The sequence below is a fragment of the Podarcis melisellensis genome (assembly GCF_964234715.1).
Source record: "Podarcis melisellensis genome assembly, chromosome: 11".
Classification (NCBI taxonomy): Eukaryota; Metazoa; Chordata; class Lepidosauria; order Squamata; family Lacertidae; genus Podarcis; species Podarcis melisellensis.
In genome coordinates this window covers 33,080,375-33,100,189 of record NC_138543.1, presented here as the reverse complement: position 1 = coordinate 33,100,189, position 19,815 = coordinate 33,080,375, and the positions used below count along the sequence as shown (strand labels likewise).

General features: G+C 41.6%; 1 protein-coding gene across 2 annotated transcripts in view; it reads right to left on the bottom strand.

The window, feature by feature from the left end:
• OCLN (occludin) overlaps positions 1-11,103 on the bottom strand; it is a 30,308-nt gene extending 19,205 nt beyond the window's left edge. Inside the window, exons 1-4 of one of the 2 annotated variants that reach the window (XM_081930169.1) lie at positions 10,946-11,103; positions 7,700-7,788; positions 3,190-3,892; positions 1,182-1,340 (exon numbers count right to left, since the gene is read on the bottom strand). In XM_081930169.1, coding sequence (XP_081786295.1) covers positions 1,182-1,340; positions 3,190-3,892; positions 7,700-7,749 — 912 coding nt within the window. In that variant the 5' untranslated portion in view covers positions 7,750-7,788; positions 10,946-11,103. Of the gene's footprint in view, positions 1-1,181; positions 1,341-3,189; positions 3,893-7,699; positions 7,789-10,914 lie in introns of both variants that reach the window. The other variant, XM_081930170.1, reaches the window with a different exon arrangement.
• Positions 11,104-19,815: the final 8,712 nt, after the last annotated feature.

The window sequence follows — 19,815 nt, the reverse complement described above, 5'->3', positions numbered from 1 at the left end:
GAGTATTTAGTACTTTATCTGGATAATTCTAAATTGGTCACTGGATTTTCTGGGTGCACCTGAACAAACTGTCATTTTTTAAAAAAATCAGTTACATATAAGTGAACCTCAGAACTCCCCCGGCATTAAAACAGAAGAGATTTCCTCTAAAGTGTTAATGTAGTTCTTCACAAAAAGCCACCTCAAATATCAGAAGTTAGCCATAATTTTCTGCTTGGGATATCTGATCTCTGGTAAAGACAAAAAAGCTACAGGTACTGTATAGTTATTCACTGGGATTTGTTATGTGGCTCAGGGTTTTTTTTTCACCCGCACTTCTCCTGGCAGAGTGAAACATGAGTAAACAAGTTCATTAGCTAGTAAAGAACACGCCCCGAAACTGTCTCACCGAAACATTTGCTTCATATCATGTAAGGCACTATATGAAGCAGTCAATTCCTTTTACACTGGCCTGATGGATAAAGGACAAACGAAGTCCGTGTCATGTGCAAGTCATAAAATATCAAAGTGCACAGTGAATACTGTACTCATAAAAGAGCAAGCATTAAACTGAGTCACTTTCCTAGTTAATTAAGCACCTCCAGCATAAGGAGGTGGGTTGCTTTTTATATTACAGTGAAGGTATTTTAAATGCTCAGCCTTGCATTTATAACATCTGCATCATTATCTAAAATGTTGTACTACTACCTCTCAAATTACCTGAAGTTACATTGAAAATTCTTAGTATCTATATTCCAAAAGAGCATTTAGACTTTGTAAATAGCACCAGCAAAACACAATCCAAGGGCCAATTCTGCACTGTATATGACCTGGGATATTTTTCTCTGCCCAGAACACACAACACCCATAGTGAACAGCACATTTAGCTTGTTCATTCCGAGTGTAAACTGCAATTTTACATGCTGCAAACCTGGAGAAAACCTATCCAGCACAAGCATTGTGCAACAAAGAGATAAAAATGGGTTGTCTTCCCTAGACTATCAAGAATGAACCCTGCTGCCTCAAGAAATAATGCTTAGGAGGTGGGTTTAAAAAAAAACACAACTTCAAATAATCACTAAACTTAATGATTCTTCAGCATTGTAGTCACTAATGCACATGTCTATGTGTATAATCTTTAATGCAGGCTCACAGTTATTGAAGACAAAAATTTCAAAATAAAATATTAAAACATAACTTACCCACTCTTCTACATTGGGAGCCTCTTCATAACTTTTTACGTGGTCCCACAGGATATTCACTTTGCCATAGTAATTCATTTTACTTCGGGTTCTTGCTGCAAAGAATATTATTATGGCAAAAGCTACAACAAGGAGGAAGGCCAATACAATGGCAATAGCCTAGGAAAGGAACAGATCGATAGGAGTTTTAAAATGCAACAAATCAGAACAAAGATAGTCTTAAATTTGACTATCTATCCCTTTCAAAACTACAAGTAACAAAAAACAACTTACTCTTTCAGCTATGGTTACTTAACTGCACTTAACAGAATAGTTAAAATGGTGGCCCACCTCACAAGATTGTTGCAAAAACTGATTATGACAGGACTTGGTATGCAAAGTGCATCGTAAATTACTCGGGATCTCAATGCAGGTAGAAATTCCTTACACTTATTTAGGCAAGCCATTCCTCAAACTGGATATACGCTATATCCAGAAACTCAGGCTTTCATGGGATTAAGAAAGGAATAATGAAAGGCAAAAAATAATTTAGAGATACCTGCCTTTCTAACAGTCATTTTATAAAAAAATGCTTAGCTCAATTAGGTGAACCTAGTGCTTAAAAATAAGGTGTCCTAGGGCAATCTCATTAACTGAGAAGTATGAATCCGCACCTGCCTGCGCTTTACTGGCAGAATCCACAGTATATGAATACATGTGATCTTTTTTAAAAGTCTTTTTTTGTGCTCAGGAACAGGTTCCCAATTATCAACAGCAATGCAAGAAACCAGTTGCAGATGGCACGGTGGAGCAGAGGCACTCACCCTGCTTCTCAGGAGAACAGTGGGAGGGGCAAGGTGGCAGCACCAGTGGAGCTACAGAAGTGCTCCTGCTGGTGTGTTAGCACCATGCTAACATCGCTGCTGCTGTGCCCCTCCCAAGTCTTCCTCCTGGTAAGCAGCAGTGACTTGTCAGCTATTGCAAGAAACAATTCTCAAATATTTGGGGGGAGGTCATCCGACATAAGCTCATATTTTGATTGGTTGGCTCCTGTTCTGCCAGTTCTGAACTAGCTCCCCATGATAGGGGCCCATCTTCATTTCAGCCTTCAGCCTACTTTTGTGTATCATAGGGCAGAAAAGAAACCAAGAGCCATTTCCTTCACATTCACTTCTGCAAAATTTTCTTAATTGGAAGGCAAGGCTGAGCAGAACTTTCTTGTGAGAATTTTTTTTTTTTTTAAGATCAGGCTGTTGGGGGGGGGGGAGGAGGATTTGAGCATAATTTTTCATGCTTAGCCTTTAACTTCCTTGGGCAGAAGCAAACAATTGCATTCTTGCAATCAAAAAAATATGATTGCAGCTATTTAGCACCCCCATACTTTCATTTCAAATTATTTTTATTAATCCCCTTGAGATTTTTGCAAAAATCTTAGGTGGTGACCGATTGATTTTTTTAAACAAACAAATGGAGAATTGAAACTTGTCCAAGACCATTCAATATGTCTACAGAGTTGAGTTACTGTCCATGAACATAATTGCCCAAGACAGCTAGCACAGGTTATTCAATTAAGGATCAACATAGACAAATCCATAAAAGGAACAGCTAAAAGGATTAGCGTGGTTTGTAGGCTCCAGCTGCTTCCTAACAAGTGTTTCAATAATTCAAGTAGAGCTTAAACCAGGATACATAGATCTGAACTCAAGATTTAGAGGTGCAATGCGACTCCCGTAAATAAAACCAGTCAAGCCATGTTGAAACTCTGAACCCCTACTCACTAGGTCTAGGCCTCCAATTAATCATCTGGATCCTCTCTAGAGGAGTATACACAGTATTAAAAAACAGAGAACAATCACATTCTTGCAAAAGCTGCCCAAGGTTAGCTAAATAGCCACCAGTATAAGCTAATCAATAATAGCTCAATTACAAAACTAGTTTTAGCATCATTATTCAGCACACCATTTGATTCAGGACTGAAATACAACAAGTATTTTGCATTTTGCATTTCTTAATTATCGCATCTACATACCTCCTGAGGTTCCACCACACAGTAGTGATACAAGTACTGATTCACAAAGACTCCAGTGTTTGTAGGAGAGTAAAAGGAGCTGCACATGGCATAAATCTGATTGTAGTACATCGATCCAGAAGCTTGTGCAGTTGGGTTCACTGCTAGTGTATATACAATGGCCGCAATAAATATCAAAAAGAGGAAGATGGAGCTTCCTATTATCAGGAGGAGGTAATACTTCCTTGACCTGGCTATGCTAGTCTTGGTAACGCCCGTTACAAAAACCACTAATCCAGCAATAAAGCAAAAAGCTGCCATTGCAATGATGAAGCCTTTTGCTCCTCGTGGATCAATATAATTTCCTCCATAGCCATAGCCATAAGAACTTCCAAAGCCACCAAAGGAGCTACCATAGCCATAGCCAGATCCCATACCATAGCCATAGCCAGTTCCCAGACCAGTTCCCAGACCAGTTCCCAGGCCAGTTCCATACATATCCATGTCCCAAGCCAACGTGGATGCAACACATGCAAAGATGCCAATGGACATCACTATTATGAGAACCGACATGATCTTGATTATTCCTGGAGGGGAGGACCATTTGTAGAAGTGTTGAACTTCCTCTTCCGGATAGTAGGAATATGCAGGCTGAGAGTACATTGGCTGAGAATGGAATTCACCACCATACGCATTATTGCTTGGTACATAGTGTGAAGGTTTGCTGCAAAAATCCAAAAAAACACACGCCTTGTTATGAACTGCTATTAAAATATGAAATATTAATTTCTCTAGATACCTCTGAAAACCATTTAATTACTGTCTTTTATAACAGCATATAGCATTATTATTATTATTTTATTTATACCTCGCCCATCTGGCTGGGTAGCTTCCACTCTGGGTAGCTTCCAACACACACAAAGGTAACAATAAAACATCAAACATAAATAGTAACAATCAGACCTTATATACAAAGTCACAAAAAGTTGTTTAAAATAAACAACTTATACCAAATAAAGTAGTATGCAATAATGCATTAGACTCCAATAGTAAACACCAAAATTAAACATCAGCAAGTAATAATTAAACTGTTTACACTTATCAATTACAATAAAGAATTACATCTGTCATGTTTGAAATACACATTATATGGTATGCATGTATTCTGTGCAGTGTTTCACAAACTTTGACTGGCCTTAGTAGTCAATCCAAAATTTGTTGTCAGAATCCTACCCTTGGAAGACAGGGTCTTTGTCTGACAGTACACTCAATATATGGCAAGCAAGAGTCTGCACAAGGGTTGGCATCCATCTCCCATTCCAGCTGCATGTTCAAAGGACTCTGCAGAGGATGAGTCTGACCCACTTTCTAAAACCTTACATAACTTAGTTGTGTTCCGCCATAAGCTGCTGCTGCTGCCTGGCTAGCCAAAACTGACTGGGATTGGGTGGGGTGTGTGTGTGTGTGTGTGTGTGTGTGTGTGTGTGTACACATGCACCTTGCAGTAAACAGGGGTGGTGGCTCCTTGCATACTGAGTACTTTCTAAATGCTGGAAAAGGAGCAGGAGGAAATGAACATCTCTGATGGGGCACAACACCATTCAGATCACCCCCTACCCTGCTTCTGAGCTTATGGGGAGTGGGCCCCTGCTGCACCTTCCTCTCCCCTCCACCCACACAGCTCTGTAGCTTTCATTTCAGTAACCTCTCCCACCTCTTGGAATCAAACTTCCTTCTCCTTCTCCCTCTCCAGCACACCTCTTGGTGCTTGAGCCTCTGCTGCTGTCTGTTCCACAGAACAGATGTTCACCATCTCCCTATAAGTGGCATGGGCTGGAGGGCAACAGGGGTTCCCATGCTGGGCACTCCATAGTGCTGCAAAGTGGGGCACTTGCACACTCAGCCCTGATTAGTGCTGAGCAGAAAGAGTTGAGAGCACACAGCTGGACAGCTGCTTGCAGAAGGGTAGAGTCCTCCACATGTCATGGATTGATTTTCTGCCTGTTGGTTTTACATTTGAGCACATGTACCTGAATATAAAGAATACAAGTGGCATTTTTCTGCCCATAAGACTACAAGTGGAGTTGCGGGACAGAGGAAAGAGATTTCCCCCCCCCCCCACATTTATGAACACAGGTATGGGTGCAATAAACTCTCTCAGGTAAGCCAGATTTATTGCATATTGTATGTGTGAGTGAGTTAAAAACCCCAAAATGTATTTTATTTCATACAAGTTATACAGTATACCACTTGAATGCAAAATGCCTCAAAATGGTTGGGAAATGAGAAAGTACTGTCCCTTTTTTAATACAGGAACAGGTGATGACCCTTTCCTACTGTATTTTAAAAATGAAAGCAACCTCTAAAACGCCACAAGATAATTTTATAATTGACATGGCGTGAATTTTATATCTTGTGACAACGTTCACCTGCATTAGCTTAAAAAATTTGAAAAGCCATTTATACTGAATTTTCTAACACCTCCTATTCTTTAGCATTATTGCAGAGAGAGAAACAACCACAAAAGGACCTTCTAACAAAAATATGGCAAAAGACCTTTCATTAATGAGGATTACATACAAGAATATGATTGTAATATAGCAGTCTATAAGAAAATTACAATCTTTCAGAAGTTTATAAAAAAATCTCTGTCCCACAGATCATCCCATTGTCATCTCTGTAGCAAGTGAAAATCAATTATCGTATTTGCTCAAATGTAACGTGCACCTTTTTTGGACAAATTACGTCGCAAAAATTAGGGTGCAGATTAGATTCAATGGTGCATTAGATTCACTTTAATACGGTAATAGGTAGGGTGGTATTTGGAAGGGAAGCTTGATGCTTTCTAAAAGAAGCAGACATCTTCAGCCATAATACCAATACGAAGTTCATTCTGTATTTAAATTTATGAGAGGCAAAGCCCACAGGTTGGACTGACCTGTAGGAACAAGCGTGCCCATAGGAATGCCATCACGGGCTTAATGACGTCATTGCACTGGCTTGAGAAAAGCATCACATTACCAAACTATAGTAGCTGAAGACTGGTCAGGCACATTTCCCAACTAGTCCTTTCCACTAACAAAAAACCAGGATTTGATTAATCTTCCCAGTCACTCATGTGGGCAAGAAAACAAAGGCCTCTGTGGACCACCCTTTCCTGACCAAGTGAAGTCCAGGTGTTTTGGAAACCCATCAGCCCCAGTAAACACTCAAGGTTCCCCAGATTGTGGGAGGCTGACACATGCTATCACAATCGGCACAGAAAAACCATCCTTCCCCCATGAACTTCCTCTCTGTCAGTAAGCAAATGGTACTTTTGCCAGCCATTTCCAATGCAACATTCCAGTCAGTAGGAAAGTACAGTCGAACCTCCAGCTCACAAGGCTGGAAAGGAGACAATTCTTTGCACATTATTAAATATTCAGTTATTCAGTAAATATCTCCCGACAGAAAACATACACGTTTATAAACACAAAAAGTGCAGGTGTTGAACCCTTCACCAGTCACAATATGCAGAAACAGCAAAGATCAACAGTACTGTTATCACATTAAGCAATGACTCCTTGACCTTAAGCACCTTACATGGAGACAAGTCTTACCAGATTTAAACACAGGATTTATTTCCACCTCATAGCCACAATTCCTAGGTACTGTGGGCTAACAGATCTGCAGAGATTATATTTGCATTCCAGCAGCCTTCTACCAAACTTAAGCCGTGTTTTAAAAAGAGGGATGATTGGAAAAGCCAATCTGAAGCAGATGGGCTAGATGCATTCTGTAGCTAGAGTGTACTTAAAAAAAAAAAGCAACTCAGTTGCATGACATAATGGTTAGAATGTTGAACTATGACCTGGGAGACGAGGGTTCAAATCCCCATTCAGCCATGCAGCTCACTGGGTGACCTTGGGCCAGTTAACATCTCTTAGCCTAACCTACCTCACAGCGTTGTTGTGAGGAGGAAATGGAAAGGAAGAGAACCATACATACCACCTTGAACTCCTTGGAAGAAAAAAGGTGGTATGTAAATGTGATAAATAAAATAAAATATGGACTCAGTTTCAGCAAGACCTTAGTTTGCTATGAAATCCACAAACCTGCTTGCTAAGGAAACTTATTTTCCCCATCAAGCAGCTAATCTCTCCCACCATTGTATTGTCACAACCATTTTGAAATGTCTCCATATATACAGTGGATTTAACAATACTCTCTCTACTCTAAGGCTGTACAATTTATAGCAGGGGCAGGATAGTCTACCCCCCTTATGCCCTTGATTCTCAATAGTAAGTGTACGTCCACACACACAGAGTACCTATGTTGAGCTTTAAAATGGTGTCTGCTTTATGGCTACTACCATTATATAATTTAATTTTCAAAATATGTATTGTTTTAGTGACAAAGTAGCTAGCATAAACTACAACTACTGTTTATACAATTAATGTTGGGAGCTGCCAGAATTCTTATCTTTAACAGTGTACACTAGTTATCAACAATAATTTGAACTAGCACGGAGAAAAGAAAAACAGATATTTACAATTCATCGGGTCGATAAGGCGGCGGACTTTCAAATGGCCTTGATGACATAGTGGAAGCTCTGGACTGTTTAGCTGCAAGAATTTAAATCTATAAGAAGAAATGGGGGGGAAAGAAACTCAACTTAGAATATTAAGTCAACCATAACCAAACCATCAATAGTTATACACACCAATATGGAGTTGTAAGTTTCTAAATTACAATAACGGGACAACTCTTTTCAGCAAAGTAGATGTAGACAGCAGAGACGGAATGATTTATGTTCTATAAAGGGTTGCCACATTTTTTGGCCCGTAAGCACATTTACAAATTGGTGAACCCATCATAGGCACACAAACACACCCCATAACAAACCATGCTCTGCAACCAATTATATCAGCTACAATGCTTCCTTAAAGCCTAATTTCAGCAGCATGAAGGGACTATGTGGACACAGACGCATATGCAAGTACCATCCCTGTATAAACTGAGGCACCCCCTCTCCAATTCTCATAATTAGCTTCCTCATTCATTCCTTTTAATATAATTAAATTGATTCCATCTATTGAAAATAGATTTGGTCAATACTCTTCAATCCAATTCAAACTTTGATAGATACATCCTTTTATCTTGCTCCCAGAAAGCAGCTCCCTTGTTCATTTTAGGCGAGATGGCAGATCTACACATATGCTCAATGGCAGTGTTTTCATGTAATGTTAAGCTATGGTGCATGGTTGGTTTAAACCATACTGTTCATGAATTGCAGGCTTGTCCATACAGATTATTATGCACTTCCATTTCACAACCCACTCTGGCCAGCTGGGACAACAAACCACAAGCTTTGGCTTACCCTGAAGTTTGAACCAGAGATTCTTGTTTGCTTCTCTCTAAATTCACCATGATGTTATCATGGTTTGTTTGGGAAAAACAACCGACAGAATACTGGTTCAGACGTCATGCTAGCCCAAGGCTTGTGGTTTGTAAGTTGTTGCGCCTGTCTGGACAAAGAGGGGAATGTAAAGAAAGAACAAGTTGTGGGCACTTCCAAGCTGTTTGTATATTATGGTTAAAAAACAAAACACACACTTTATATGTTTTATGTGATGGATCAGGGGCATTTCACGCAGGGGCATTTGTGTTCTCTATATAATGCCACGCTGCACACCAGTATTTCTTTTTAGCATTCCACATTGCTATATTATAAATGTAGGAGCAAGCTCTCTTCAGTTTTTAAACATGAACATTTGCAAACATGATCTATGCTCAGATCATCCCTACATTTCATGATTTACACTACAATCCAAAAATACACTTCCCAGGGAGCAGGCTCCATTGAACTAAATGGGATTAACTTCTGAACAAACCTATTCCAGGACACTGGAAAGTCCAACAAACACAAAATCACATTTGGCTTAACAAACATACATACAAAGCAAGGGAAGCAGATCCACCTGCTTTGTGTTCTGGCTATCGATCTATGCAGCTTGAAAAATGTGATATAGATACAAATTACTATAATATTCCACCTAATTGCAGTCCCACATTCTGAAGCAGTTGCCCTCTTAATTTAGGAATGTACTGGAAACCAACATGCAAGAATGAGAAAACCCCCTTTTAAAAATATAATGTATTCATTTTGTTAACTAAAACTGTGTATCATGTCTTTGCACAAAATTGGAAAAACTTCAACCAGATCTCAACACTGATAATGCTTACAATTTCAACCCATTCTACCATCCTGCACTTACACATGCTATATTTAATTCTGTGACATGTCTATGTGAAACCAGTTTCCAAGCTTTTGACTGATCAGAGTCCACCCTTGGCCAAGACGTCAAACTTATCCAACCTCCCAGTGCATTGTTCAGAACGTGCAATGCTTGATGACGCACTTGCAGGAGTCCTCTAACTTACCAGTGTGTCCTAGTTCTCTGCTTGGCATACAGAACCAGTAGCCTTTAACATGAACCCATCTACTGTATAGCGAAAACCAATTAAAGAATGTTCTTCAACATAACAAACTCGCAGCACAACCCTACAGACATTTGCAAAGAAACAAGACCCATTGGATTCATAGGGATTTACACTTAAGTAAAAGTGTGCATAGAATTACAGCCTTAGGAAATGAGAGAACACAAAAGTCAAACAATTGAAGAAAATCATTTATGCCCTCAGGCCACCTATTTAAAAAGATGCCCTCACTGTCGAGATAAAACTGAATTGGAGCAGAGAACAAGGAAATAGCAGGGAGGGAAGAGTGGAATTTAATGTGCTTTAGCCAGTGTAAACAAGAAATTTGGAGTAAAATTCCATATTAATTCCTGCAGATTAACAGTAATCCTAACCATGTCTACCAGAAATCCTATTGAAATCAACAGGTAAATTACTCCCAGGTAAGTGAGATTAGGCTTTGAATTTAGAATACAATATAAAAGTTTGGCACCTAGGGCTCTAAAGACCTGCCAGACTCATTGAACATTTTATGTCCTCCAAGGATAGTATCCAGGACTACAGGAGCCTTGTTTACAACCACACTTTCAAGAAACATGGCTCAGAGTGAAAGAAAGCTAATTCCTAAATGATAGACAAAAGAGCAAACAAGAATTCGTAAGGATCAGGAGGGCTTAAGCACCTGGTCGATGAGCAGTGCTCATTTAAAACTGGACGTGTCTTTGAGCGAATCATATTAGACCAACAACATTCATGCCACTGAACCAAAATAAAGTTCAGGGTCGATAAATTAATATATCTCGATAACGACCGCAGACTTTGCATGAGAACGACGAAGAGGCAGCTGTGGCAAGAAATTAAATCTCAGTTACATGGAGGAAAATTAAATCTCAGCCGCCTGGAGGAAAGAATCGCAAATGAATGTCCTGCGAAGTTTTAAGTTTCGGATAAGCGTCCTGTAAAGTTTTAGGAGGAAAGTGGAGAGGGTGGGGACTAGAGAAGCATGGCTGTCTTCCCCCTTTCTTCCCCACCCACCACAAAATAAAGCTCACCCACAACAGCCAGAAAGAGCTGGCTCCATCCAGAGCGATTCGGGTTAACCTCACAATCTCAGCCCACGCAGCAAGGCTGAACAGCTTAAGCCCTGGCTTGGGACTCGCAAGCATAAACGAGATATCCCACCTGAAATCACTACTAAGCCTGAGCAAAGTCATTCAGAGTATCGTTTCCCCCCCCCCGGCACCCCCCCACTTGAAAAAGTCTACACCTATCACGTTTTGGACTCACCCAAACAGCTCCCCGCCAAAGAAAAGCGCACCTTGGCTCGCCGATGAACTGCCACCTGCTGCGCGCCTCGCTGTCCCCTCAAGAACTTGCATCTCTTCCTCCAACTCCGCCTCCTCCTCCTTCTCCCCGCAGCCAAGAGCGAGCGGAGGAGCGCCACACCCGAGCGGAGCATGCGCACTGCCGGCACACCTGGGGGGTTGAAAGGGAGGGGGCGGGGTGAGGAGTTCCCCGCTCCCTCGAAACCAGCCAAGCTCGCTCGGGACTGAGCGGCTCGGAATGCGCGCACGGCGCAACCCCATTGGCCCAGCGCCTTCCCATTCCTAGCCCGGGGGCGGGGCCCGGAATGGGGCCCCGGAATAGCCAAGGGAGTAGTAGAGCGGGAATGCCGCGCGCGGGGATGTGACCTCTTCACCTGATACTCACCTGCCGGCGGCAAACAGGTTGTTCCTGCAAGCGCTTGGAGGGGAGAGAGCGCATTTAAAGGGACAAGGCTCCGTCGGGAGGAAGAGGAGCTCCGCTCTCGGCGTCTCGTTCGGGATGCCGGGACGAGACTGGCACACAAAAAGTGCCTCGACGCGCTTACCCAGGTGGGGTGAACTTCGCCGAGACTGCCGCGTCATCCTGGCGTCCTTGAAACCAGGTGTTCTTGCGAGGAATCGCTCACATACCTGAGAGGGGGTGCGGGGACGGAGGGAGGGAGAGAGGCTGTTCTTTCCCTCACTCAGGTGTTGGGTAATTGTCCCGACTCTCTTAAATTCGGAGTTCTTACATGATGGTCAAATAAAAACATGTCCACGAAACATCAAACAAAACATGTCCACAAAAATGACCATTTAAACAACTGGCATTTTAAAAAAACTAAGACCAACTCGTAGGGGCCCAGGGGCCTTCACCCACCCATAAAATATTTGAGGGGGTCTGCCTGTCCCTCCCCTCAGTTAATGAGCATTGTCATTCAAATAGTGTGCATATGCGCATCTTGTGATTGATTATGCGACACAGGCTTGCTTGCCTCTCCCTCCCCCCCCCCAATATTTTATTCAAGTTATTCACGTTTATTCAACACAGTCTCCACTGTCCCTCATTCCAAGGAAACCAAACCCTAGTGGCTGGGGAAGTAAATAATAAATAATAATTTATTATTTATATCCCACCCATCCGGCTGGGTTTCCCCAGCCACTGGGGTTTAGTTTACTTGGAATGAGGGACAGTGGAGACTGTGTTGTCTTTATGATATATGTTTGTTTACACGTATATACAACCTGAATCCACGATGGAGGGGTTCAAAGCATTAACACCCCAAGAATGTCTTGCCTCTCCCATACTCACAGCCTTGGATCCCAGCAGAGACCAGGCACGTCTTATCTCTCTTCCTCTCTCTCTCCCTTTCCAGTTTGCAGCTTTTCTTCCAGCTTCTAGCTCACATAACTCTCCACTTTGGGCTTTTGTCTTTCTAACTAATAGACAATTGAAGAAGGCACAGAGCCACTTCCTTTGTTCCCTTAAGGACCCATACTTAGCAGGCTTTACCAGGCTGCCTGGCTATTCCAAGAATTAGAAGAGGGCTCCCAAGTAATAGAAGGGTCTCCACCTACAGCCTACAGCCTACTGCCCACCCCCACCCCAAACTCATAACATGTTGTTTTTCAGAACTTACAGAATCGACAGTGGGTGTGATTAAATGAGCGGGAGTGTAGAAAGAGGATGTTGTTATGTATAATTGTTACCCAGTGATTCCATGAGATAAGTTATCAGTTAAAATGTTCCTGTCTCAGCGATAGATGTAATATGTTTTGGGACTAGAGAACCACAGAGTTTTCTAGAGATGTTTATTTCCATGATGTGCCAAAGATGATGGTGAGCCAGCCACTTATGTCTGTGTTGCTGACCACCTTGTTTTGTTGACAGAAGTGTTATTTTCCTCCTTGAAAAGCACTCATATACTAGTTAGTGGGAAGGCCTTGGCATACAACCACAAAACCAACATGATAAAATGTTTAGAAAGTATTCAGAATGAGAAAAATGTGCACAATTAGAAGATTCGGTACAAATCTGCAGGGGGTATAGAGAGGAACATGGGAAGCTCCATTGTGCACTCATACAGACCAAAGAGCCATCCAGCTCAGTCTTGTTTACATAACCTTTCCCCATCCTGGAGCCTCCTGAAGTTTTGGACTCCAATTCCCTTCAGACACAGAGAGTGAAATACGGTACTTTTTGTTTTCTTTTTTCTTTTTGCCAAGCAGCCAAAACAAAGCAGCCAGGACACACAACAAGGGTAGCCACAGACACATACTGATAGCAGCAACTTTCAATGTTTCACTGAATGGCCATGAAGTTGGGAATCAGGAAATGGGAGTTTGAGCTCCACCAGGGAGAACTTTGCATGCCCATAAAAAAGTCCTGTCTCTATGATGTAAAATCTTCAGAAAAGCAATTTTTCTAGGTTTTTGTGAGGAGGGTAGTTTTATTTGTCTATTTATTTAAATATATGCAATATTGTGTGTTGTAGCCAACAGTGCTATTCTGATCACTTGCACACTGGAACTCTCCTCTCCTGTGCAGCCCTCTGCACATGCTCAAAATCTGCCCTGGAGAGTTGGGCGATCCTCCAGAGCAGATTTTGGAGACCTGTGAGGGGAGGAAAGGGACGTCCCACTGCATGAGTGGAACACGACTCACAGAGGTTTGGATACAACCTTTACCCCCATGAAATCTAAACTTATTTTAGTTTTAACAGCATAAACAGTATTTTTATGGCTTAATTAGCATGTATAATCATGTTTTGCATATTTATAAACATTACAGAACAATCTGATGCAAGCGTACTTCGAATTAAATTGCATTCTGTTTAGCAGAGTTTATTCCCAGTTCAGTAAACAGACTGGAAGGGAGAGGAGAAAAGGTCAGGCTCAAGGGAGTGTCTCCAAACTAGATCAAAGGTCTCCAGAAGAAGGCAAAGCTTTTTTTTAATTAAAAAAAGTTTTTATTAATTTTTATTGGGTTACAAAAGTACGTACGGCATCTATGCTTTCAGTTCAGAGTTCTTTCTACAGATAATTCATATTCCGTGTGAGACACTGGTGTTAGACAGTATAAAGTTGTAGGAGAAGAAAGAGAGGTGAGGAGGGAGAGCGGTGGGGGGGGGGAGAACTTTCATTCTTCTACATAGTGTATGTGTAAGGTTTTTTTTGTCAGTGTCACATGGGTAGGTTCTATTTCTATTCATTTATTTGTTTTTGTTGGCGGCGAGAGGCATTGGTGGGGGGGCAGGGCATGATTAGCTGCCCTTACAGTACAGTGGTACCTCAGGTTAAGTACTTAATTCGTTCCGGAGGTCCGTACTTAACCTGAAACTGTTCTTAACCTGAAGTACCACTTTAGCTCATGGGGCCTCCTGCTGCCGCCACGCTGCTGGAGCAAGATTTCTGTTCTCATCCTGAAGCAAAGTTCTTAACCTGAAGCACTATTTTTGGGTTAGCGGAGTCTGTAACCTGAAGCGTATGTAATCTGAGGTACCACTGTAGTTGACTGCAATGAGTTTTGTTTGAGTGTGTGAAGGGGAGGGGGTTGTTGGGTCAACTTAGCCATATTGATTCATATACTGTTGATGGGTTCCTGTTGTTGTCTTGTTGGGCTGTGTATTTAATAAAGGGGAGCCACACTGGGGTGAAGTCGTCCTCTTTTGTTTGTCTCCATGCTGAGAAGACAGCAGAGCTGAGGTTCACATTTAAATGTAGAAATGTATCTTGGATTGGTGTGTTATGCACACCAGAAGTGGACCATTTGGATCCCTTCCAGTCGGGATTCAGGCCTCATCATGGGACTGAAACTGCCTTGGTCGCACTGGTTGATGATCTCCGGCGGGCTAGGGACAAAGGTGAGAGCTGTTTCCTAGTTCTGCTGGATCTCTCAGCGGCGTTTGATACCATCGACCATAACATCCTTCTGGACCGTCTTGAGGGGCTGGGAGATGGGGGCACTGTCCTACAGTGGTTCCGCTCCTTCCTCCTGGGCCGTGTTCAGAAAGTGGTGGGGGGGGGGTGAGTGTTCAGACCCCTGGGCTCTCACTTGTGGGGTGCCTCAGGGTTCTGTCCTCTCCCCCATGCTTTTCAACATTTACATGCAGCCGCTGGGAGAGATCATCAGGAGGTTTGGGCTGGGTGTTCATCAGTATGCAGATGATACCCAGCTCTACCTCTCTTTTAAATCATAACCAGAGAGGGCAGTGAAGGTCCTGTGTGAGTGTCTGGAGGCGGTTGGAGGATGGATGGCGGCTAACAGATTGAGGTTGAATCCTGACAAGACACAAGTACTGTTTCTGGGGGACAGGAGGCGGGCAGGTGTGGAGGATTCCCTGGTCCTGAATGGGGTAACTGTGCCCCTGAAGGACCAGGTGTCCTCCCAACCTGGGAGTCATTTTGGACTCACAGCTGTCCATGGAGGCACAGGTCAAATCTGTGTCCAGGGCAGCTGTTTACCAGCTCCATCTGGTACGTAGGCTGAGACCCTATCTGCCTGCAGACTGTCTCGCCAGAGTGGTGCATGCTCTGGTTATCTCCCGCTTGGACTACTGCAATGCACTCTACGTGGGGCTACCTTTGAAGGTGACTCGGAAACTACAACTAATCCAGAATGCGGCAGCTAGACTGGTGACTGGGAGCGGCCGCCAAGACCATATAACACCGGTCTTGAAAGACCTACATTGGCTCCCAGTATGTTTCCGAGCACAATTCAAAGTGTTGGTGCTGACCTTTAAAGCCCTAAACGGCCTCGGTCCAGTATACCTGAAGGAGCGTCTCCACCCCCATCATTCTGCCCGGACGCTGAGGTCCAGCGCCGAGGGCCTTCTGGCGGTTCCCTCATTGCGAGAAGCAAAGCTACAGGGAACCAGGCAGAGGGCCTTCTCGGTAGTGGCGCCCACCCTGTGGAACGCCCTTCCAGCAGATGTCAAAGCGATAAACAACTACCTGACATTCAGAAGACATCTTAAGGCAGCCCTGTTCAGGGAAGTTTTTAACGTGTGATATTTTACTGTACTGTATTTTTGGTTTTTATGGAAGCCGCCCAGAGTGGCTGGGGAGGCCCAGCCAGATGGGCGGGGTATAAATAATAAATTATTATTATTATTATTATTATTATTATTATTATTATTATTATCCAATATACATAGAAATTTGAATTCTGCATTGTCTCGCACAAAAATCTTTAAACTACGCAGTTTGAGTTGGTTGAGTCAGCATTTCTCATAGATATATTCCAGTGGTCCCCCCAATTTCCAATTTTCATGGGCCTTCACATCTCTAGTCAGGGGCTAAGGAGAAGGAGCTCCCAGGACTCAAACCTACACTGCAAATGTCACAGACCAGGCTAGTTTCAGCAAGCCATTGTCATATCTATGGTCTGAAGGTGACTTTGTTTGAAACCAACCCGAATTGTGGGTTCCACAATTCTCATGGACATCCGATCAAGCTGCATGTTGGAAGATTCAGGAGAGATAAAAGAAAGAACTTCTACACACAAGCATAGTTAAACTGTGGAACTCATTTCCACAGGGGGCAATGACGGCCATCAAACTTTGAGCTCTTCAAATGAGGATTAGACAAATTTATGGATGAGAGTGACATCAGTGGCTAATAACCATAACCGCTGTGCTCTGCCTCACTGCTGGAAATGGTGATTCTTCTGAAAACCAGTGGCTGAAAACCACAAGACGGGAGACTACTGTACTCTTGTGTTCATGTCCTATCTGCGGTTTCCTACAAATATCTAGGTAGCCACAGTGAGAACAAGATGCTGGACTAGATGGGCCATTGGCCTGATTCAACAGGCTCTTCTTATGTTCAGAAGCATAAAAACAAAAAGCTTCTAAGCTCCCATCTCCTCCCACCATGTGGGTGAAAAGAGAGGAGGGGGAAAGCACACAAGCCCAGGAAGGAGGCATGGGTAATTCACATAGCAGCTAAACAATGGTTTGGTGTTACACCTAAAGGCAGCCAGAGATGATTCTGCAGTTTAGGTGATTGCATACATTCCACTTGAAATGCTTTGCTTCAGTGATGTATCATAGCAGGAGAATGAATGAATGAATGTTGGGTTATTTATTTATTTATTTATTTATTTATTTAATGTATTACCTGCCCTTTATCCTAGGGTGTGTTACAGCACTATAAAATAAAACATTAAAACCAGTTTAAAACAAATTTAGTTATTTCTATTTTGGAATAGGAAATAAATCAGTCCATCTGCTTTTGATGAAAACTATACCGGCACACTGTCCCTCACCTGAAGAGTCTGGTAGCAAAATATTGAATAAAACATTTCTAGGAATACCTTGCCATGTGCTAAACTGAACACCTGCTGGAAGAGTTTAACAAATTTCCTCGACATGGTTATAAATGAGTAGGCTTCTTGCATAAATACATATGTATTTGTGTAGATTTAGCAGTTAGGAAACTCTTTCGTTCATCTCATGATTCACGTGCTCGCAAACAAGTAATTAAAGAGGTTGACAAATCCTAATGATTAAGCATGGATAAGTTCAGCTATAACAAGAGTTGCATCGTTCTATTTAAATATTTCCCCTTTACCTTAGGCTTTCATTTCCTCTTTCTTGCATAATGCTTTGATTTATGACTTAATAATTTCCCTGGCACCCTTCTCTGACATAATTATATTGAAAAAGAGGATATCAAGCATTAAAGTGAATTGGGAACATACAGATTAAGTTTTGACAGAAGTTGTATCCAAAGAGAAAGCTGCTACATGCCCCAGGATAAAAAACCTCAAGGATGGGCCACACACAGTGGGATTGAAATGTATAGTAATGTTTAATTCAGCAGAGATTATTACATTTCTAAACACCTGCAGCTTCTTGACTTTCAAAGCAGCAGAGCCTGGGTTCAGTATGATAAACAAACTGATATTGTTTATATATCATGCTAATAAAAGGCAACACATTAAATACTTCCTTGCACAATGTACACTTAACAGCAGGAAGTCATTGCCCCAATATTTATTTTAAAGTATTTATATGCTACCTTTATGAATAAAAATTCATCTAGGGCAGATTATGTTTTATTATTTATCTATTAATTACCTGTCCTTTACCCTAAGGTCAAAGGGCGGGTTACAGCATTAAAACACAATATTAACAACAAATTAAAACAAATTGCAACCATAAAAATAACATGGGTCCTAAAAACATATACCTTGTATGTCAAAACAATATAGCATTCTCCAAAAGCTATATTTATTGAAGATACCAGATGTAATTCTGTGGAGAGGCAGTTCCACAGTTTAAGGCCGTCACCCCCCCTCCCCTCCAGCTCTGAGGACAGAGGAACTACCAAGAAGGCCCTCGCTGTGCTCTCTTATTTTAAAACAATAGTATATCAACTAACATAATAAAATACCTTCCACAAAACCTCCTAAAGAACAATAAAACAACAATTTCTAGTTCATAAATGCATGGTTCATAACAATATTGGCCAGAATCCAGAGAGCCACTTTCGGAGCTGTTAATAGCTTCACATGCCTACTGGCATTTTTGGCTGCTTTTCCTTTGTCTAGCAAAACCTATCACTCCATATCGCATACTGTTTCTAACAGGTTCAAAAGCACTTTGTCATGTGACATGAAGGCCAATTGCTTCTGTCCAACAAACCCTGGTTCAAACCTCCCATGGGAGTACAAAGTTAAGTTTCAGAGAGCTTTAGATCCTAGCTATTGCATGTAGTCGCTTTTTCATCTCAACAGGAACAAACAAACAAAAAAAAAGCACAAAAACAAAAGGAAACACTAAACATTCTTCATGATTGAAGTATTAAGCCACAAGTATTTTTGTGTTTTTTAAATACCATATTGTTCCGTGTATAAGACTCCCTCCATTTTGGGGGAATCAAAATTAAGAAAATACACTATGCACTATCTGTGTATAAGACGGCCCTGCCCCTTATTTTAAACTTCAAAGATGTAGGGGAAAATATAATCTTATACACAGAAAAATACGGTACATTAATACGCATATTAGCAACTCTTCACATTTGCAGCATTCAAATAGTAATGAAAATATGAGTTTCCACATTGTACCAATGCTATAATAAGTTTCTAACATGTTCTGTATTTACTTCCCTACTGCCACTGTGAAAAAGAAGCTGAGCCAGCTCTTCCAGAAGTTTGTACTTCTTCCTTCTATACATTTAATGCAACATTCAGTTTCAAAATAATTAATATCACCTTTTTATATTAGCTTAAAATATTCTTCTGCAGACAGAAAAACCATCATTCCTAAATGTCCAAACTCTTTTCATTATGTCTAAAAGAACTATCATTGAATTGTGTAACCCACTATGAATGACTTTCTTAATAGCATTCTTAAAAAATACTATCATCACCACTGGGCATAGTCATCATGTGATTGTACTACAGCATTTGCCATCTTTCCATTCAGGCATTTACCGTGAAACAATTTGACACTGCTGTGGCTCTCGCAGTGCATTGTTAAACATATTTCTAGAACAATGGAAGGGAGACCAGTTTAACGCTTTAGCTCTGCTGTAACAATTCTAACACGGATTTAAAAAAAAATAAATTATAGCACACATGCAAGGGATTTTCCACCCTTCATAAAACTGGTCAAGTTAATGTTTGCTTTTCGAAAGAGGTCATAATGTATTGCTGAAGTCGAACAATTCAACATTGTGATTTATTTATTCCTCCCGAAACAATAACAGGTTGCTGAGTAACGCAACACAACAAAGGCTGATTAGGTGTCCCAGGCAATAGTCTTCAATTCTGAATGTGTCTGTTCTTGCTCAAAAGCTGTTTCTCATACTTTAGGTGTTTATGAAAGTGTTCCCGGATGACACTGAATATCTGGAGCCACTTCAATCTGGGTTT